This window comes from Aedes aegypti, chromosome 2 (genome assembly GCF_002204515.2).
Source record: "Aedes aegypti strain LVP_AGWG chromosome 2, AaegL5.0 Primary Assembly, whole genome shotgun sequence".
Lineage (NCBI taxonomy): Eukaryota > Metazoa > Arthropoda > Insecta > Diptera > Culicidae > Aedes > Aedes aegypti.
In genome coordinates, this window is record NC_035108.1 from 86,017,282 (window position 1) to 86,040,918 (window position 23,637).

A 23,637-nucleotide genomic window follows, 5' to 3' on the forward strand; every position below is an offset into this window, starting at 1 on the left:
CCTAACCTTGATCGAAATATAGTTTTGCTTATAATTTAAGCTCATGTTTTTCATAAAACAACATAATTAATTAAAATTGGAACTTTTTTATATCAATCAAAAGCTTTTGATCCACTTTTTAAAGCAAAATGTAAAAGTTTTGTATAAAACACTGTTTTGATTTGTATTATAGGCTATAGTAGCACAAGCAACAATAAATACAAAAAAAATGTTTTCGTATTTTTTGTGTTTTTATTTTCACAAAACCGTGATAAAATGCTTTCAGACGTAAAAACAAAGTCACTGGATTTATTTTTCGATTTTATTCGAATATTTGTTCTTAGTCATGCGGCTTAATTGACCCTATATGTATTTTATACCAGTAAATTTCTCTTCATTGTGAGTAATTTATTCATTTTTCTCTTCATTTCAAACGCTCGGCTTCAGAACAACAAAGTTTATAGCATTAAGCAAAAGTCCTCGTGGAGTTTATTCTTGATCCATCTAGAGTCTTCATATTAAACATTGTGACTGTTACATCCATGAACACTTTATAAGCCTGCTGAATTCATAGAAAAGATTCCTTGAAAATTCCTTTATTTGTATAGCGAAATTCGTCAAAAACGATATCTGTTTTATGAACAACTTTTTCACTACAAAACACAAAAAATCAGCATCGAAATATAACTAGTGATGTAGTGTAGTGTGTAGTTCATTGGTTAGAATTATATGATAAGTAAATGGTGCGATGGTTTTTGTTTGAAAATAAATAGTAATTTCTCTTTTATAAAACTACCCGGGAAATACGGGAATCCCGGGAAACAGAAAATCATTTCCCGGGAAACGGGAATCCCGGGAAATCTCAATTCCCGGGAAATGTTCCCGGGAATGAAAACTCTACATATTAATCACAGCTGTTGTACAAAGTACAACAGCGGTAAACGTGCAGCTATTCAGCAATACCAAGTAGAGGGTTGTGGGTTCGAATTCCACTGGTCGATGATCTTTTCGTAATGGAAATTTTCTCGACTTCCCTGGTCATAAAGTGTCTTTGAACCTGCCACACGATATACACATGAAAAATTATCGATTTTCAAAGAAAACTCTTAGAAAGTAACTGTGGAAGTGCTCGGTAGAACTCTTAGCTGATAAGCAGGTTCTGTCCCAGTTGGGACGTAACGCCAAGAAGAAAAGTTATTGGTTGATCCACATAAGGTATCATTATTGATTCCTAGCTCTATCTCTTGCCACAAAATTTGGAGCATAGCCATTAATTTTACTAATCAAATGCGTGCATTTGTACTCTTTCAGTTTACACTTCTTTTTCCTTGTGAAAGGGGCAATTACTACTTAATTAATATTTATATGTTTGAGGTTATGGCTTTCAGTCTTAAATAAAACTCAAAAACGGATGTTTGCTTACAGTGCGTTCATTATCCTTGATAAAGGCACAATACATGTGTCCGAAACGTCGGATGTAAGCAAAAATCCGTTTTTGAGTTTTATTTAAGACTGAAAGCCATAACCTTAAACATCAACATAACAGTCGTACCTCCAAGAAAGTTTAATATTTATATTGCGGCCCTCCTGAATACACAAAGAATGGGTAAAGTCGATCGTATTTGAAAAAAAAAAACATGAATACAGATAGTCACACATATTTATTGTGCCCCTCACTCACCCCATTGTCCCGTTTTTCGTTACCATGAACCGGTCCAACACGATCAACCGTTGAGCATCAGTAAACTACTTTCACCGTGGACCTCTCAACTAAGTACTCTTTATATCAACCTGTTCCAAGGATATCCGTTCTTCGCCATTCAAGAACGAGGAAGACGATCGACGTTTTCTGCTCTTCTTCGGTTGATATGATCTCGTTCATCCAGGTGGAGAATAACACGATGTCTACCAGCAGCTGACCGGATCCTAGACAACCATTTTAGCTGTGTGCGAAAAACAATGAACTTTTCTGCGAGATGAAAGACGGCCACGGCTATCTGCATTTGAGTTGTTCGTTCCATAATGTCAAATTGGCATTCGCATAGAGCAGCCGGAGATTACAGGTGACCTTGGACGGTGTATAAATACGAAGAACTGGTTAAGATTTACTTGGAGTCCACTTCAGTCTATACAGAGTGTAACGTCACAAGAAGGATCCACCAATAACAAGTGGGAAGAAAAGGCAGCATGATGAAGGTGGTTAGTGTTCTGATTCTTGTTAGTCGGTGGAGAACATTCTGTAATCAGTTTATGTGCATTCTTTCAGGTGGCCTTTTGCTTGATCGTTTTCGGATTGTCATGTGTATTTGGACAATCCACGCCTTCCAGCATTGACACCAGCACCAACAGTGTGGACGACATTTATTCACTTGACGACGAGGATTTCAAGCTTTGGATTGCGGGAAGAAATCCCAAAGCATGGGAAACTAGTACTCGTCGTGTTAGCACATCATCACAAAGTTCAACTTCTGAAGATACTCGATTATTGGGACAGTCAGACTCATTTGATCCACCAACGACGTCTCAACAGGAAATCACTTCTACATCAAAACCAACTCACGAAACTACACCAAAGACAGATATCAGTTCTAAATCCGAAGGCTATTTATATCCTCGTCCCGGAAATCTCCAAGATTGGCTTCAATCTAACATGCTTCAGTCACATCAAATCAACAATCAATTGATGACAGATGTTAGTGCACTTCCTTATCCTCCCAGATATGTTGGATCCATTCCCGATTGCATTCCAGCTAGTGAAGCCTTCAAATTTCGTCCGGCTTCGGCTTCTTTCCAAACGTTGGCAACCATTCATCGATTCCATGATAATACACCCTCCCAGCAGTTGCCCTTTCCAGGAAGCTCACACCATGGAGATGCGTTTTTGAGCCAGAATCAAAATCATCCGAAACCACCACAGCAGCAACAACAACAACAACCCGTGAAATTATCGGCCACAGCTGTACAGCAACAAGGTCATCGAATTTCGGAGTTTCATGGTAATCCGCTCTTTTTCCACCCACCACCGGTAAAGTTTGTACCTGCTGCCATTGAAGCACCGCCGTTGGTGTACGGTTATTACTGAAATAAGCGTGCTTGTTTTGTTTTCTTGGAGACTGATATTTAAATCACTTGTTGAATAAAGGTATGACAATAGAAAGCGAGTTTTATAAAATTTGTGGTTAGAAACGTTTTAATGATTGTGAGAAACTTTTTCTTTTCCCGAATGTCTCTTTCTCTTCCAACACAATTTCATGTAACGACCCGTTTCTAAATAAAATGCTCTTCCAAAAAGTGAAATATTACTCAGGTAAACAATAAGCATTTAAATGAGCTGTACATCGGTACTACAATTGACTTTCATATTCTCACTGCCCTAATATATACTCCTACTAAATTTAATTTAATTTTATGTGTTTACGATGTCTTTTATGTGCATCTTAAAACATATAAAAATAATTGAAATTTTGTAGTAGTGTAAATTAGAGCAAGCGAAACTTTAGACACGTTCTTAACCCTTCTATCAGCAGCTTAAGTTTTTCAGCAAAATATTGAATCGTGTTAACTTTTTTATTTCATTACTGGAGGTCCCGGCAAACTTAGTCTAACTATCAAGAAGGCAGTTGAAAAATGGCTTGCAATCTACCATACAAAATTGAAGTATAACTTTCTCCTCTTTTCCGACTATCCCGAACACTTTTTCAAACTTTTTTTACGCACGAACACTGCGGAACACTTCAAGGAAATAACTATGAAAGAATAAGGTTAGTCAGTAAACTCGTTTTCAAGCCACTTCGTGACATACAAACACCATTTTATTTTTATTTATATAGATTTATGTACATATTTTGACACCATTTTTTTTTCCACAAACTTTCGAATAACTCTTTTGTTTAGAATTTGGATCGATATAGATAATTGATAGTCTGGATTTGAAGATATTTCGATATTCCTTTGGGGACTGACTCTTCCCATAACATTTTTGGTCGTAGTTTGGTTTCTAGAAAACTTATAAAAAAATAATTATGGACTTTATAATGTCAGATAATTGGGAGTTTTTATGAAAAAATCTTGCAAATCGGTTGAGTTTTCTTCAAGAAATCTTAAAATAACAATATAACGTTTTTTTTTAAATTTCAAGATTTCCGTACGGCCAGGGTATGACTAGAAAACTGTGGACAAAAATAATGATGCAAGCAGAGAAGCAGAAATTACATGATAACAAAACACGAAAACCTGCACCAAACGTGTATAAGCTTAAAAGTCACTACGATTTTTCATCACGAATAGTTATTTTTTTGTTAATATGTACTATAAATGGGGTACTTCTTTACTCGGGATATAATAGTAAAATATGTTCACTCGTCGACGTCCACTACAAAAGAGATTTATCATCTCGGTTTATTATGCCATGTAAATTTACATTTAAGCAATTCTCGCTGAAACCAGGCCGCCATCAGCACCCATCGTTAGAATTCCGATTTTATGTCACTGATCGGTAGTTTTCGATAAAACTTAAGGGTGGTCCTTTCGGTTTTCTCAAATTGGTGGACCCCTCGCACGCCAGCTAGCTAAACAGTTTGCGAAAAAGCCCATATTTCCCTTGGAACACATAGCAAACTTACTGGCATCGTATAGAGAAAGGATATAGCTTTCATTTGAAGTTAAAAAAAATTTTGCGGCCATTTTGAATTTGAAAGGACCACCCTTAAGTTTTATCGAAAACTACCGATCAGTGAGCATTGCTTAAATGTAAATTTACATGGCATAATAAACCGAGATGATAAATCTCTTTTGTAGTAGACGTCGACGAGTGAACATATTTTACTATTATATCCCGAGTAAAGAAGTACCCCATTTATAGTACATATTAACAAAAAAATAACTTTTCGTGATGAAAAATCGGTTGTAGCGGCTTTTAAGCTCATACACGTTTGGTGCACGTTTTTTGTGTTTTGTTATCATGTAATTTCTGCTTCTCTGCTTGCATCATTATTTTTGTCCACAGTTTTCTAGTAATACCCTGGCCGTACGGAAATCTTGAAATTTATTAAAATATTTATTAGAAACAACTTACTTAATAGCACAAGTAATGCAAAAGAAATAAAGTATCTACTAACAATTACCGAATGGCGTTCATACAATATTTAATTCTTAGGATGTGCTCGAGTTCACTTTGTAATAACTAATCAAGATTTCTAATTACATTTTCAATAAGGATTCTGTGAAATTTTCGGTGGTAGATCATTTGGCATAAAGCCGTTTGGCATAAAGCGGTTTGGCATGAAGTCGTTTGGCATAATGGTCATTTGGCATAAAGTCGTTTGGCATAATGGTCGCTTGGCATAACAGTCGTTTGGCATATTGAGTTTGAAACCAAGAATTTCTTAGTTTTTCGTTTTTACGTTTCTATTGAATTTTTCTGATGACATCAGGCTTATTTGGAGTCAATTGATACAAATATATACGATATGATGATATATGGGGCCCAGATAGCCGTAGCGGTAAACGCGCAGCTATTCAGCATGACCATGCTGAGGGTCGTGGGTTCGAATCCCACTGGTCGAGGATCTTTTCGTAATGGAAATTTTCTCGATTCCCAGGGCATAGAGTATCTTCGTACCTGCCACACGATATACACATGCAAAAATGGTCAATCGGCAAAGAAAGCTCTCAGTTAATAACTGTGGAAGTGCTCATAAGAACACTAATCTGAGAAGTAGGCTTTGTCCCAGTTGGGACGTAACGCCAGAAAGAAGAAGAAGATGATACAAATTGTCGAATCTATGACATTTGGTCGAAAGACATTTAGTCGAATGACATTTAGTCGAATGACATTTGGTCGAAAGTACATTTGGTCGAATGGACATTTCGTCGAATGGACATTTGGTCGAAAATGTTTAGTTTTAACAGGAAGCATATGATATTTGGCCGAACCGACATTTCGTGGAAAAGATAGTGGTTGAATCTAAATAGTATGAAAACGAAGGTTTACCTTTTACCCGTAACACGGGTAGATCACCTTTTCGTGGTGCGTTACGGGGTAAGATCTACCAATTTGAACCCTAGTCTCATCTTGTTTGTCGGGCTAGGGTAATATGTTCTGGTAATTCAAGGATTCGCGGTACAAAGTTCTTGTTACTGGCAACAGTTTCTGAAAATTAATCTATTTTACCTAGCAGATGGTTAAAGACTCGGAGTTGGTCAGTCCCGAGACTACACTTGAAGCCAGGATAACAATCATGAGTATTAACTCAACAAGGACTGTGAGTACTGGTAATTCAAGGACTCACGTGAATTCTGATTACTAAACAAATGTTCTAGCTTGATTCGGTTTTGCTGCTAGTATAAAGCCCCTTTTTTCTAGTATTTTTCTGGGACTAAACTAAAAGCGAAACAAGGATGGGACTAGAGTTCCGTTGCATGGTCAAATATCAGTAGTACTGATTTGGTTTTTCAGAAATTTAATCGATTATGTTTGCTAAGGGGCGCGCCTTCGCTGAAATGTAAATTTCTATGAAGGGTGTAAATAGCGGGACCTTTTCATCATAGTCGATTTGTATTAATATTTGAGGAATCAAAACAAGAACTGTACAGAAATCTATACTTCATTACCTATCAATGAAAATGGAGTAATGCGACATGCACTATACACTAAGGATACGGGTAATGCCACAATACATCTAAATACTGGTCGCAGTGGCGCATCCGAACAGGAAAAAAAAGGTTTACCTTTAGTCTAACTATCGTCGAGAGTAGCATTTTGTCGTTAATACAAAAGTGATTGAATAATTGAAAAAGTATCAGTCATTTGACCAATATTCCATATACGCAATCCCACTTTTGACGCCTCAGTCAACTCGTCTTCCCATAGATTTGCTTGAAGAATATTATTAAGCTGGAAGTCACAATAAGCCAATTGGCCATAAGTAGAGATACCGACACCTAAAAATCACTTTGCCATAAAGGGTTTGCTCAAACAAATTTTTTCCTTCCGTTTTATTCCTAATTTCCGCATCAAAAATCTTACCCACGTCCATAAACTGCAAGACACGTAATTCAAAGAAAGATACCGAGTACTCTCTCCGAATGCTTCCATCAGGTGGAGATCAGCAGTTCATTACGAAGAACGGTGACATTTCAAAAGAATAATAAATAATTAAAACATTATGTTCACATCGTGGAGCAATAAAATAACTTTTTTAGTAGTTTTTTCAAAGAATGATGACATTTTCAAAGAATAATAAATTCACTAGAGATAAACAGTTCAGGCAATGTACAAAAACCTACATCTTAAACTAAACGTAATTCGACCAAAATAATTGTTTCAAAGCAATTCGACCAAATGTCCATTCGACCAAATGTCCTTTCGACCAAATGTACTTTCGACCAAATGTCATTCGACCAAACGTCATTCGACCAAATGTCATTCGACGAAATGTCCTAAAGCCCAAATTGTCACTTTCAACATTCAACAAACATACGCTCTTGAATAAATTTAAGCATTTTAGGAAAGTTATTGCCAATGGTATTTTATTGTTTATCCAGAAATTACCCTTTTTTCAAATATTAATTCTTCGTTTGAGTTTCGCGATTGGAACAAATTTTTGCACTGAAGATTTTTATATATTTAGCACAAATTTACCCTTCTTTTAATTGTTCTATTTTTTTTCGAACTATGATGTAACCATAATTATAGATATGAAATTTGTTGATTTAAAATTTAAATAAATTTCTCTTTCTTTTATGCATAGGCTGTTCTATTGGAGCTATATTTTCAAAGTATTTTTCTGTTTCCAATTGACAAAAGGGCGACAATCGATAACGTTGATCTGCTCAAATTATCAGCGAAAAGAGAAATCGATTACTGCAGTTACTACGATGGGTTGAGCTACTTTTCCCCGAATATCGGTTCCCCGAACACCAGTTCCCCGAATGCCAGTTCCCAGAATATTCCGTTTCCCCGACTTGCCCACACCCACAGAAGTTTTGAGCTCTCATAATTGTCGTAACTTTATACATTTCAGGGTGGTGAACGAACTGACCATTTAATATGCACACTTCTTTATTTAATTGGCGGTTCTTTCGAGTTTTACCGTCCTCAGCATTTTTGCCAACATGTGTATAGCCGAGAATGACAGAATACTTCCTTTTTTTTACTGTTTATCGTTCCTTCTTTTCATCGCTTTTCAGGGAAACCAGTCTTTCGGGGAAAAGTACCACAATCACTTCGATGATTTTGAACGCACTTTTTTATGTCTTTTCGTTTTATTATGCCGCAATAATTTTTGGCGTCCATTCTTCTATTGGTTTAATTCTAAATTTTGCCTTCTCTTAAAAATAGGCTGTTCTTTTTATTCATACTGTTTTAAATTTTATAATTTAGTAAGCCTAAATGTTAAACATTTTTATATTTTGCTGTTTTATCAAATCTTGCCAGATGTGTTGTTAGAATCATAATTACTTTAGAACCTGCTAATACTCAACATATGCTCTTTTGGGACAAACGCGTGATCTCCTTCCGAGATATGCTGGAAAAATATTATTTCAATCACAAATCCTCCCTTCTCTCGATAATAGACTGCGTTTTTGATGTACACTTCTAAAATTAGAATTTATATTGAATCGTTGAAAAGCTTTGCCACAAATATTTTCTCTTAAAGATGTGTTGTTTATTTGAACTATGCTGTGAAAAGATTTTTTTGCGTAAGAGCCTCAAACATTTTAAACGAAAAATAATCTGCTCTCGTATATAGGCTATTTTTGCATAAAGTCGCATTAATAGATCTCTGGATTAGATTTTTTGATATTTTGCAAAAAATCCATTCTTTTATCAAGTAGTTTTCATCGAGTGTTATGTCCAAACTGGGACAGAGCTTGATCTGCAGCGAAATATTGAATAACTGTGAACTTTTTTTTGCCAATTTACTGTTTTCAAATATGTATATCGCAACAAGCTCAAAGATACTTTATGTTTTGAGATGTAGAGACCCGTAACGAGTTTTATTTAGTAATGCTCTCTAATGTCACAAAAATTTTTGAAATTCTTAGCTTGGAAAATCTCTGAACGAACACGACGCTTTTTTAGAACCTACCATTTTTTTTTGGTATGGGCTCGGTGCTGTTGATCTCGGTTAGAGCTTTAAAAATGCCAATATTTATTTTAAGTCAACCATTATGCCAAACGGTCATTATGCCAAACGACCATTATGCCAAACGACTTTATGCCAAACGGCTTTATGCCAAACGACCTTATGCCAAACGACGTTATGCCAAACGGGGTACAATCGAAATTTTCAGCTTTCTACGTGGTGATTTAAAAGTGACCCAAATACGAAGTAGGTTTACATGGAAATTACTAAGGAGAAATTTTGAAAAATGTTCCAACCACGTCAGTACTGGAATGTTAGTACATACTTATCATCCCATAGTGAAAGCTCGTGTTTCAAACCATAATAAAGTTATTTGCTGAAGAGAGCAATTTAATCCGACGGATGGGAGAAGAGATATTTATGAGTCTGTTTGCTATTATTTAGCTTCATATGGGATTATAGCCCTGCATACATGTAAAAAAATCCCATATAAAATAAGCTCATAATGGATTTCTTCCTTTAGCAACATTCTTCGTCAAGATTTGAAGAATGAGTTTTCATTATGGGATGATACGTTTGTACGTGCATTACAGTACTAACGTGATTGAAACATTATTCAAAGTTTCCCCATACACTGAGAAAAACCTACACGCCAAGGTCGTGTGTTTAACTTATAGATTTGCGCAATGAGGAAAACCACATGACTTGAGTGTGGTAGCCATATGGATTTCGTCATTGACTTCACGGTATAATAACATGTGTATAAACATTAGGTTGTCATGAGAAACAAACATGAATGTCTAAATATTAAATCATGAAAACCAACTGATTTGCTTATTGAATTTGAAATGTAGTGGCTTTAGAGAGTCATGTGTGATAGAACATGAATGTCATGAGACTGAAAGAAGAAATTTGATAGAAGAAATCTTGCTTCCCAAAATATGGATTCGAGGCTCCTCTGCTTGTCGCAAGCTCACTTGAATGTTTTTTTTTTTTCAAACAAGTGAGTCAGCAACAAGCGGGGCGCCGCAAATCCATAATTTGGAAAGCCCGGGATTAGCATATTTAATTTTATTCGAAGCTGAAAGCTAGGAAAATCTGTTAGTGGAATCCTCTAACACCATACATTATATCCAACGCTGGAAGTAATGCATTTTATTAATGGAAAATTAGAATGAACTCCTCATATTCACTCGGACATCTTCACTAATAGAAAGAAAAACGAATCCACAAATTTTCCTCAAACACTTTCAGCTTCAGAATTTGCCTCTTCTCTTTGGAACATGATGATGACTCGTTCGACACGAGGTCCATCCGCAGTTTAGTTCGCTATGGGTTGATCACTAATAATTTAGAAATATGGAACACGGAAATCGACAGCAAGCTCATCGATTTCAAATCGATAAACTTGAACATGATGATCATGACACAAGATAATCATAAATTAAACACACTGAATCCGTGTTGGGTGATGATCCATAGCACCCATAGGTTGACGCATACGAATTTGAAATGGAAAGCTTTAGGAACTTATGTGGAAAACTATGAAATTCATGTTGTCGGTTGATGAATCAGTCCATGAAGCAAAACTGAAGAATTGAATGTGTAATACACACGAAGTTTGTAAGAAAATCACAACAAATCGACATAGACGTTCATGAATCGATCCATAATTTTAAACACACGGATCAAGCGTGTGGATTTTTTTCAGTGTAGTATTATCCATACAAACCTACATCGTCTTTGGGCCACCTTTAAATCACCACGTAGAAAGCTGAACATTTCACAGAACACTATGTTTATGGTAAGGATGGTAAGAAAGATATGGGAGGTTGGATTTTCGAACTTTTTTAAATTTTGAATCGCCCTACTGTGTATATTGCTAGCTTATCACTTCTACGTTCTCTGTTTTTATCTAGTTGTTCTTCTATTTATCGAAGGTTTAAACTATCAACGATCTACGCTTTTGTCTAGATCGCCAACGTTGTTGACTGTTCTATGGTTTTCAGCACAACCTCTATGAGTTGATATTGGAAAGACCATTGAAACTAGGCTTCACAATTATCGAGTTTCAATTATTTATGGATGAGCTTCGACTGAGGTTATGTTATCGAAACAATGTTTAGTGCCAATCAGTTTTAAGAAAATTAAAAACGCTAGTTTTTAATCATTGCCATATGGAAAAAAAATTAAAACTAGCTAACTAAATTGTTTTCAAGTTAATACTTTTTGCTGATCCATAGAAGCAGAATGAATTATCTGTGCAGTGGTGTTGAATGAATATGGCATCCTGAAGCGTACTGGAAAATTATGAAATTTTGTTGGAGTAGATGAACTTCAAACTTTGAGAACTATTTTCTTCCATATGCTCCACTCTCTATTATTTGTGCGTTCTTCTTTTACCATTTACCACTTACAATGAATTCAAAATGGTCATAAAAATGCATAACATTCATTTGACAGCTTTCCAAGGAAAAAAAAAATCTGGAAAATAACCAAACAGAAAAGCGAAAAAAAAGATTGGAATTTTTACGCTTTGTAATATAATATGCACTCATGTACCATATATTTGTACTTGTATTTTTGAAACTATTTTTCATTATTATTTTAAATGAGATTTAATGTTTGAATGCAATTGAAAACATTCAGAGTCAATTTCTAGTATTGAAATATATCGTTAGTAACGGACGATATTCATAATTTTATCTGACGTTTATTTTTTAAATTTAGTTTTTCTTAAACAGCAGAGGTATAGAACAACTATACAAACAAACTGGTGTGCAAAGTTTTGATGGCTATTTTTCTTTGATAATAACGGTAGATAATGCACTGTGAGTATTATATCAACTATCCATAATAAAGTTTTGGTTTTAAGATTTGTCTTAAAAGGCAAGAAAGGTAATATTCCTAGCCATCGAGAAAAATGACTTGTTTCCTTGTTGAAAATGTTCACCTCTCAAAGCAGTGACAGTACAAAAGAACTTGAAAAACAAAAATAAATTGTGCATTTCAAAAAGTAATTGACAGTTGAAAACTTTTGCTAATTAAAAAAAAAGACACGGGCACCGTCTTCAGCCATTCAGCTGCACAGACTGTAACTTAACACTAGATAACAGACAAGCATAGCTCCAATAGTACAGCCGAAAAACATTCCTGACGAAGAGTTTCAATGGCTGCAGCGGGAATCGAACCCACACCCCATGACACGATGCACTCATTGCCTGACGACACTAACCGCACGGCCACGAAGCCCACAGCTAATCAATCAGTCTGATATTACGGCAGTCAGCAAATGGAACGCAATTAGAAGGCTGAGTTATGACTTATTTAAATTTTTTTGGTTACCAGGGTTGTATTTATAACCTATAATCATGAATAAGAAACAATATAAGGCTTGTTAAATAGAAGTAATGCTCTAGTAGGGCATTTGAGTTAGAAGTGAGTCTATAGTATGTTTTGATCTGCATTAAGGAAAATGTACCAGTTATGGCCGTAGTGGTTTCCTATTTGGCCATATGAGAAATTTTGATAACTTTCACCTTTTAAATCTTTTTGAATACTTAAACATCAAGTTATATCTTAAATCTAACTAATACAGCAAACTAAAATTTTCAAAATTTTGAGACATTACAGTAATCACGTATGGCGAAATAGGGAATCACTATGTCCATAACTGGTACACTTACCCTATAAGTTATAGTCAAAGTAAGTAAAAGGCAAGCATTTTAATTGCCTTAGATTGCTTCACCACGGATATAATTACGCATTCAACACAATCTCGTTCAACCAGTATTGTACGCACGCCCAACTTTCATTCTTTCGTAGCACAGTAAAAACTCCCCCGAACTTGATTTTCCAGTTCACACTTTATTCACAGTAATCTCAACCAATCTTCTCATCTTTCACCAACAATCAAAAAGCGAACAAAAAAAGTTTGGCCGTGTTCCTTCCTTTTCGGAACAAGATGTACTGTAAACGTAATGCACTTTGCTCTGCACTGCTTCCCGTCGAGCGGATCTACCCATTTTTTCTAAACGGGTTTGAGTATGTAGCCAGCTGAAGGTATCACGAGTAAAACCCTATCGTATATAAATAATTTCCACGCGACATCCTGAGAATCTTTATTCTTCTTCCGCTTCTAATGATGGTAGTGTCCAAAGTGGTAAGCCGGAAACGGTGCGTAGGCGTAGGATGGGATGGCATGGTAGGAAGTCTTGACAATTGGGGTAGACACTACGGTATGCTTGACGGCAGGAGCAAAGATCGGTTCGGAGTACTTCGCCGAACTGTGCACAACTGTGGAGCTCTGGTGCGAAACGGCCGTTGGGATGTGCTTCACGACGGTTCCTACGTGGGCCACCGTGGGTTCCTCGATAATACTCTTCTGGTAGTGGATTTCCGGCTTAGCTATCAGCGCTGGTGCTGCATGGTATACCAAGGGGGCAGCATGGTAACTGATGGCTCCTGGACGGGCAGCGGCCAGAGCAAGGATCGTTGACAACACCACCTAGAATGAGGCTTAGTTAGAACTCTTCATTTAGAACACTTCCATCCGTATTACCAATTTGAACATTATTGAGCAAATGAAGGTTTGATTGTTTTCCCAAGAGGTCTGTGTTGAAGAACGTTTGAATTGCACTACGATCTTGGTTGAGTCAGCGGGTTTCTTATATACCCCGGACACGGACTGGTCCCTAGTGGTGTGCTGTTAAGTTATTCAAACAGCTACCATCGGTAGGTACCAACCAGTAGCGTCAAGCCTTTGGTTTGCTAAAGTGCCGTTTTCTTTCAGAACACGAACCGGGGGTAGCCTCCACAATGCAATGGCCACCACCGAGATCGAGTGATCTCCCCGGCATCAGGTGAAGGAGGCTGCACTACTGGCTGTCGTCACACATGCCCAGATGAGGGTATGCGATATGCGTTTTTTTTTTCATGTCGATACGAATCGAATACATTTGGTAATAAATAGATGCTGCCTAGAGAAATTTTGGCAACATATTTTGAAAAAAAAAATCTTGAAAACATAAGTAGAAAAAAAGAAGGAACTTTTAGTGCACCTGGAAAAGATCTAGGTATCAGGTATCAGAAGGCCGGCTCCAAAGGCACGTTCCCCGTGTTGTATTATTGGAGAAATTATTTAGGGAATTCTTGATTTTTTCAATATCCCTGAAAATATCTGCAAAACAATTGATGGCATCCCGAGCAGTTTGATCCGTCGTCATTGATTTCATCTTGTGTGAATGTTTTTTTTTTTGACAATATGTGCACGAATGTAGTAAAGCGTGCATTTACTTTTTCTACACTGATTCTCATCCACCTACTGACATTCGGTGGCAGCAAATTCAATTTCACTTGTGAAGAAATTCATTTCCATCAGAATACTTCACAAAAACACCCGCAAATTGCTAAAATTGTACTTTTTTAATTAAAAGACAATCATGATTTATCAACTGGAGGCATCACATTAATGTTTTATTATACCAGTAGTATTAAATTCATTTGTATTTTTCAATATTCAATTCTCAATGTCAGTGTCTATAGGTGAAATTTATTATTGAAATGACACCAACAGTGGGTAAAACTGAATGTGTGCGTGGGTTGTACCCACTTTCGTTCTGGTCGCATTCGCTCCCAAAGTCAGATTGGCTTCGTGCTAGCGGCGTTTTTTTTATTCGTTTTCGCACTGAATCATTCGGCTGATTTTAACGAAACTGCTTATATCTATCCAGATGGTTTCACTTTTAGATACACAATTAGATTAAATTACTGGGGTCGGTAAAATTTTACTGGGTTTTGGAATTACCGAAAAAGTCAGTAAAATGAATATTGTCGTCACGCGTAATTGAAAAGCAAATTTCTCCATGTTTTATTTTTTATCGATATATGATATAAAAAGAAAGCTCTCTGCAAAATTTCAATGAAAAATCTCTGTTTTTCGATTTCTGACATTTTATTTTAGTTTACTGACTTTTTCGGAAGTTCAAAAACCCAGTTATTTTTACCGAACAGATTGAGTGAGTATACATATAAAAATTTGCTATAACTAAGCTTCTTACGCCTGCTCGGAATGTTGTTTGGAAAAATCACAAAACAACCTGAAGATATTTCAGATGAAATACATTTTAGACAATTAGTTTGAATCTGGGGACGATTTACTGAAGAAGGGGTGAAGAATGCCTAGATAAAGCATTTCAGGATTATACGAAATGGGAAAATCCTAGGAGTACAAGAAGAAATCTCATCAAGATTTACAGGAAGAAGCCCTTAAGAAATTCTAGCAGAATTCCCTGGATAACTCAGTTTGAGCATTACTGAAAGCATGACTAGACTAGTTCTGGGTAAATCCTTAGAATTGCAGGAGGAAGTTTTGTTTTTTTTTTGTTAAAACGCAAAGAGTAATCTCTGAAAAAAAAAATCCTGTACTAATCTCTAGAGAAATGTATTACACAGTAGCGAAACATTCCTGATGAAAAGTTTCAATGGCTGAAGCAGGAATCGAACTCATACCCCATGACACGATGCGTCCAACTGCCTGACGACGCTAACTGCACGGCCACGAATTACTTACATGGTTTCTTGAATACTTGGCAAAACCTTCGATCTCCCCGAATGCCACTACCCTGAATGTACCATTACCCTGAATTCCATGTTCCCGAATGCTGTTTCCCCGTATATACAAATACATTGAATGACATTGTCTCGTGATTTCGGAATTCGGGATAATGGGTCGTTCGAGGATATGAAATTCTGGATGATGGCATTCAAGGTGATATAAATGACATTAGGCTAAATATCATTTCCCAGACAACCAGAAGTTGCATAGCAGTGTACGACCAAAGTCGTTTATTTGTACAAATTGCATCACTCCCGCACTATATGGTGGATTAAATCGTTTGATAGATGAATTTCCTCGCATAAAACCCTATTTTATGAGTTTATATGTACATTTTGTTTCGTCCCGTATACTCCTACAAAGTAAGTCGGATCAATCCGTAGCAGCTGTCAAATCAATTTTGTTGTTATAAAATAAGTCGCATAAGAGTACAGACTGATTCGCAAGAAAATCTTTACACTCGCATTGCATGTTATTTATCATCATATATAATATGCACGTATATCGCCTCCACTTTAAGGCGTATAAGGCCTTTTATAAGACGTATAAGGCCTTTTCGCAACATCTTATACGTGAAACTTTGCATATATAAGCATCGCATAACGCAAAAAGTGATTTCGTTATACGTACATTCTGGTTGTCTGGGTTGGAAAAAAAATACACTAACGGAAAACAAGATATGCAAATGACATCTCGTCAAGGGATTGTCCGACATTTCCCCGAATGCAATTTCCTCGAATGACGTTTTCCCGAATGAAATATTTCCCCAAAATTATTTCCCGAAAGTACCATTTCCCCAAAAAAATCGTAATGTAAATGACATACTGAAAGCTATCCATGTTCTTACTGCCAAAAAGTATTTAACTTGTTAGCTAATGTAAGATTAGACGAAAATTGATTCATTTGTTATAAAAATCCATGAGTTTAAAGTTACAGATGTTCAAAATAATGTGTCACGAGCATTTGGCTCAAAACAACTTTGATTAATTTTTGTGATACACTGATGAAAAAAGCGAGCAGATGATAGGCAGTTTCATTTGAAGCGGTATCTTTGGAGTATAGATATTTGTCTTATGAACATTTGGACGACTGAATATTAGGCTTAGTTTTGCCTTCCTAGAATAATAGGCTGTTATTTCACATTGTTCCGCATTATTACACAAAGATGCCTTATTTGGCCAAACGTGTTCGTGCCATATGTCCACTAGGTTAAACGTAATTTCATTACACTTAGTGACTAGCTACAGTGAAACCATTGAATCTATTATATCTTGCTCTACATAATTAAACCTTGGGTCTCCTTTTTAGCCTTTCTTCTCCCCTGACAATCAATATTAGTTTTCCAGATAAAAATCTTTTTTTTTATGTTTTGGATAGAAACAATTTTCCCAAATGTCAATTTTTCCAAATCGTTCCTAAATGAGTCATCTAGTCGAAATCGTTAAAAACAGAGAACATGTTAGTAATGAATACTAAAAATGCTAATAATCACTAATTAAATAGAAAAAAACGCCTATTTGAAAAAATCAATAGCAGCTGCAAGCAGAACAGTATCAATCCAGCAAAGCTTTAAAGAACTGCCTACGATGATAAGAAGGTGAGAGTTTTAAAACTATCAACAATGTTGATGCCAATGATTATTAGACCAGGAATATAAAGAAGAACAACCTATGTTCTAAAGAAGGGATTTTTATAAAATTGAAAACAAGCCTTTTACGTTCTCAGTTGTAGTTAAAAAAAACACCTGCTAATGTTTTAAGAAATACAATCTACTAACGCGGAAATAATGATCGAATGATAGCCTGGACGCGGTGTGCTGGACTGTCAAATGCGTCCCAAATCAATTAATGTCGAATTCGTTTTTAATCCTAGGTTGGAACTGGCGAAACTTGGAACTGGTCGCTCTGACTCCAACCCGATTCAGGATCGACCGAGGTACAATTTGCTTGTCGTTGGTTTGTTTATGTGTTGATCACTGACCCAGTTCCTAAAAACGAAAACGACATTAGTGACTTTCTAAGTTTTCATGCAGTGAAGATCTCATTAGGGTCACGTCTTTGAATCCTGCAAACTGTTTTCAATCAGTCAAACTTTTTTTCATTATTCTGCCTTTGCCCGTTCAGCTTGATGTTTTGAGTAATTATGTTCGAACAAACAACATTAAGCGTCAGGTTGGTTCATCTCTTGAATGTTCTTTCGAAACATTTTATGTATTTTTATTACGATTCTTAGCATAATAAAATTTAAATACCGAACTTAACTTTTTTAACCTATTTTAAAAAGCAGACCTGCCAGTAAAAACTCATCGATTTTCACTCCAAATATCTCATCTTTCGTTTTTCGATTCAAATTATTCATAAGCCCCATCCGTAACGCTTTTTGTATGAAAAATTTTAAATTTCTGTTTGAGCCGTAACGTTTGAGCCTAATTCTCCCTCCCCCTAGAGCGTTACGTAATTTGTGGATGCTACCTTTGCCGATATTTTTTTTAAATAAATAAAAAATGTCTTTGAAAAAAGCTTTCGGAGAAACGGTACATTCGGGGAAACAGTTAATTCGGGAAAATGGTTTTCGGGAGAAAATCCCTCGGGAATAAATCATACGGGAAATGGTTTTCGGGGAAATGTCGGACAATCCGTCCAGGACTATATGATCTATACGTTATGAATGAAACCGTGTAGAGTGCGACTGTGAGTCTATTATGATAATGACATCCCTGCCTAACATTTTTACCGACCACTTCATGCAGAGAAATGGATAGTGCTTATTATTATTGTAAGATTACCAAGTTAATTAAAAGCCTGCTTTTAAAGGAAGGCTAGATTACTTTGAAATATTTGGAATTGATTATGTCAACAATCTTTAGCTCAGTTTTACTAGTAAGGAAAGCTGATGATTGAAAGAATGAAGAATATCTTACTCAGTATATCAGCAAGTTGAAGGACAATAATTAGATTAATAGTCTTTGATTACACGAAGCAGCTATAACGCAAATATTCACCATTATCATAATTCAGTCGAATGGCGTTCGGTCAAACGACATTCGGTCAAATGGGTGGATACCTTTTCAAAAATACACGTCGAGTGATTCATGTTTTCTTCTAGTGCGTTCCGATCATTTATATTAAATCTTAGAAAAGTTTGTTTTGACGACACATGTATTTAGATGGTTAAGAAATCTCTTAATAAAATCATCAGGAATACTGAAAATAATTTCGTTAGAGCATGTACAAGCATCCATGGTAAAATATATGAAAAAGTCTTCATATATTATATTGAAAAATTTGAAGAAATTTCTGGATGCTTACGTCAGAGAATTCATGGCGGAATAAATTTAAAAAATCCTGGAACGACGTTCCTCAACGAATACAGAAAACGATTTTTACAAGAATTACTGGAAAAATCTCTGAACAAATACTTGAACATTTTCTGGATCTGGATCTGGATCTGGATCTGAAGGAGAAATTTCCATAAGAATTTCTGCTACAAATATTTCTGAGGAAATTCCTCGAGAAGTATCTGCAGAATCTCCCGCCACCTTTAATATATGACAAATCTAGAACAGGAGTTTTGGAAAAGTAAGCATCACTCGATTTTTTTTTGACCATTTGCAAATCGACCACTGCAGGAATCGGATTTTCGGTTCCAAGACAAATTTAACATGGTTAAGTTTAAAATTTCAATCTAAATAAGTGATATCATTATTATCATATCATCGCTGATAACTATACTTTTGCAGATTTTTACCATACGCACTCTTTGGTATAGAACATATTTTGTAAGTCGTTTAAAAATAACGTGATTTGTGCAAGACTCCTTCCAAGAAAAATATAAAATTTCACAAAAATTGTTTTTTTTTTTACATAAGAAACATCAATAATTTCCGTTTTTTCGTGTTTTGAAGGCCTCGGGACCAAAGAGCCCAAGTAACAATTCCACAGCAATTTGGCATTCGTGTGGTCTTATCAATGTTTTATGACAGTTACGTGAATGCTATAATAGCTAGAGGCGACATGTAACGTTGCTAGAAGATTATATTTTGTAAGGCAACACTTAGTTGTTCTAAAAACCTTTTAGAGACAAAATATGAAGTCAAAATGTTGTGGCTACAAAACCAGCTTTATTGCAGCATATAATACGTCATTTAAACTGCTTGAAGTGGCTGAATGACTCTTAATTGTTACGGCTATGATAAAAGATTGATATAATACAACTTGTTGTCATAAAAGCGGCTTTTAAACTGATTAACTTGCACTTGAATCTGGATAACTCACCTTATCATGCCTCTTAAATCAGTATTGGGGCTCTTGATATGCGATAACACTATTAGCATTGCGAATTTAAAACCCACCACACCATCATTGACATAGCGTTTTTAATCAAAAACACTAATTCTTAATATAAAAACGCTAAACTAATGTCCGTTTTCATTGTTTTTGTGAATTTTCTTCAAAACAGCTCTCTCAAACTGTCAAACATTGTTGAATGCTGCTAAGTTACCATGAAATGCGAAAAAGAGATGAATCATCTGCGATCAGCATTAATTGAGGCAATTTTACATCCACAAATGCCGATCAGTGTGCCCTTATTTGTGTTTTTATGATGACAAAACAGCATTTGTCGATGAATCTATCAATTAGGGTCCCGCCATATTAATTTCTCTCCGGTTGCCACAATGTCACTTCTTTTAAATTATATTATCTCCATGAATTCGCTCATAAGATGCTATGGTATGATGATTAAACTGACTAAATATAATTAAACCCACAATTTCTGCCTAATCAAACCAACAAATGTGGAATATGTTTTATTTTTCACCTAGCGGTTTATTTTAACAAATGCTAAACAACTAGAAAGATACCTCTTTCAGAGGGGGCGCACTCAATTTTACTTCTTTTTCATCACATTTAACAGTAAATATCACCTGGCACTAAAGATTTGAGCACTATATTAAAATAAATCACTTCCAATATTCAACAAGCACTGCGAAATAAATAACCACAGATGTGTTTTCAATCTTATTTAGTTTTGTTCACGTTGGAATAAATCCGGCAAGATCGACGTTATGATAAAATCATTTTCAAGATGAAGCGACATTCATCTAGAACAGGTGGCCTCAAAATAGCTACCATAAATGCTATTTTGCTTTATTCGTGTGATATAAATACGCACATCATAGCATCTTTCAGAGTGGGCCAACTAGTCACGTTCTAATCTATAAGAGGTTTTGGGGGATGCGATGAAGGCAACAGTGCCTTGACCGTGATTTTATGGGCGTTTATTTATAGCACCCTGGTAATAATTCGTAAAACTAAAATTGTTACTTGGGAGGCAATTGATGTTCTCATTTTTTCTTGAAATTTCGGTGGTAAAATTTACTGTCAAATTTTCAGCGATGTATGTTTTTTATTTTTTTTTTTTTGAGGTATATATTTTTGAAAATTAAAAATCAGTCATTTTTCATCGGCACACACTGTAGGTCTCAGCGGAATAGATTTTTTTATTTTAAAACAATCATAACTTGTGAACAGCTCAACCGATTTCCAATCTATTTTTTATGGAATGAAAGCTTAAGATTTCAACTTTGCTGGAAAAATATAAAACTCCGAGAAATAAAATTACATAAAAAAATATAAAAAATCTAGTTTTTTAGGATTTTTTTGTATTTTTTCATGTGAAAATAGTAGTAGTAGATGCAATAGATGTAATAAAAATAAGCAGAATGAAAATTCACGTAAAATGTGTTATTTTTCATCATATATGAAAGAGGTTTTTCGATGAATCACTTGCAATCAGTAGTTTTTGAATTACGATTTCCGCGGCTTAGGGGTTCGGTACAGTTGTGCTACTTTTCCCTAAACGTCAGTTCCCGAAGGCCAGTTTTCCGAATATCCCGTTTCCCCGAATATCCCGTTACCCCGAATAGCCCATTTTCCCAAAAAAAGGCACTCATAAGTAATGACAATACTTCTTATATTCCAAGGTGGTGAATGAACTGGTCATGTGACTCCTTAATTTGACACGGTTTTTCAAGTTTCACTATCCTTAGCATGATTGAAAGCATATGTTTAGTCGAGAATGACCAAATATCCTCTTCTTTTTTTTTGGTTCGTCGTTCTTTCTAGTTCACCACCTTACCACTGAAGATGTTTTTTGCCCCTTCTTAAACTGTAGCATTTTTCGGGGAAATGACATTCGGAGAAACGATATTCGGTGAAAAGTAGTACATTCGTCTGGTACTGGGGGATCTCCCCCTACTTTGCTGTAAAAACAGTGATCCACATTCACCCTTATGGCCTAATGTCGACCCCGAACGGCGGTGCATCATTTGTTTAATTTTTTTCGACATTGATTATTTTAATTATTCTTGAATGTCATTCTGGGAAATATATTTCCGGGAAATGGTATAGAACCCAAAGGAATTGTTTTCTTCGTCGAACATCACGCATACAGCGACAATCAAGATACCTTGGTGATAAAAGAGAGTTTCTGTTTGCATATCGTCTAGTCCGTTCATTGTAATTTAATTTTTGTCAGCGATCCAATTCGATATTTCACGAAGTTCAATTTTATTCCGTATATTTTCGAAACATTTTGCCTATTTTTTCTCAGTTGGATGATTCAAAACGGAAATTTTAAGTTTCGTTTCATTGAATTCCGGGCTATTCATTGGGATCATTCAAAATATCGCACACCCGTATGCCCAGAATCCGGTGGCGAGAGGGGTTGCAACTTGCAAGAAAGTATATCGCTTGGAAGTGTCTTACTAGAAACGGCCAAGAATGAATGGTTCAGCAGGGGAGCCCTTCGTGGTCGCAGGAATGGGACGAACGCGTGACAGTGTATGAAATTGAATGGTGGTGGGTGGAATAGTGCCTGGTGTGTTCAGAAGGAAAAACTTGGCCCCATGAAGAAGGAGACTGAGAGCTGATAGGTATCCATTTATCCGCGTGTTTGCATGTTTTCCGACCGATGAGATTCAAAAGCACTGCTGAGGGCTTGCGTTTTTTTGCCGTTGGTTTTCGATTCATGTGGTGTGTTATGCTTCTACCAGCAGTTATTAATATTTTATTGTGCCGGTTTTAACGAACCAAATTTGTCACATGATTAAAGGGGAAGAGTTCACGAAATGTTTTTTTTTAAATGTTCTAAGAAATTTAATTGGATTGTTTTCAAGGTGATGTGCCCATGAAATTGAAACGTCTTACAATGAAGATATCTCCAGTGGTCGTTCCAGGATTATTTTGATGGTCCAGAAGTGTCATCTATAATTGAACTAGAACAGTCACTGGGATTCAAAATCATGAAGTATTGGTTTTGGTCCCATATCAGGACCAGGATAACCTTTTGACAAAATACGTCCAAACGTAAAAAAAATCGCACAGGATTGGATACATTACATTTGGTTTCGAGGCATAAATCCGAGCAATTTAATCGAATTGTCCCAGATTAGCAGCCTTCACGGAATTCCAGGGAGCGGTTTCGCATGGACCATACTGGACCGATTTTTTCAGAGGATGTGCGCCGGTAATTGGTTCCTTATTACAGATTTTTTTTGTTAAAATATCCATCAACCGATTAGTACCGATGTAAATTGTATATACAAAACTACGATGGAAACTTACTGTCGGATGTTCCGGGTTTTCGGAATCGGGTATGAATAAGTAAATGTTTTGAGAATTTCTATTCACAGTTCACGGAATACCTATTCAACAATATGAAGACGGTACTAAGTTACGAAACTTCAGGTTATCAAAATAAGGGTCTATAACAAAAATTTATTTTTTCAGATGTAGCAGGTTCCCGGTGGTCATAGTGACCAAATCCGGATCTCCGGGAGGGTTTCTGAAACTAGACACGTGTGCCTTTCGTTTTAACTCAATAGAACTATGCTCGGTCAACACACTGATTTTTGCGAGTTGTTTGAATTCTCGGGTCGAAAACACAATTACA

At 36.0% G+C, this 23,637-nt stretch overlaps 2 protein-coding genes across 2 annotated transcripts; one reads left to right on the forward strand and one right to left on the reverse strand.

The window, feature by feature from the left end:
• Positions 1 to 2,013: 2,013 nt before the first annotated feature.
• LOC110677262 lies at positions 2,014 to 3,133 on the forward strand. The gene is made up of 2 exons (XM_021848399.1): positions 2,014 to 2,178; positions 2,246 to 3,133. Exons 1-2 carry the CDS (start codon positions 2,167 to 2,169, stop codon positions 3,059 to 3,061), a joined length of 828 nt encoding a protein of 275 aa, XP_021704091.1. The 5' UTR covers positions 2,014 to 2,166; the 3' UTR covers positions 3,062 to 3,133.
• Positions 3,134 to 12,915: 9,782 nt separating this feature from the next.
• Positions 12,916 to 13,708, reverse strand: LOC5571814. The gene is made up of 2 exons (XM_001659896.2): positions 13,630 to 13,708; positions 12,916 to 13,575 (listed from the first exon to the last, which is right to left on the reverse strand). Exons 1-2 carry the CDS (start codon positions 13,639 to 13,641, stop codon positions 13,207 to 13,209), a joined length of 381 nt encoding a protein of 126 aa, XP_001659946.1. The 5' UTR covers positions 13,642 to 13,708; the 3' UTR covers positions 12,916 to 13,206.
• Between the last annotated feature and the right edge of the window lie 9,929 nt (positions 13,709 to 23,637).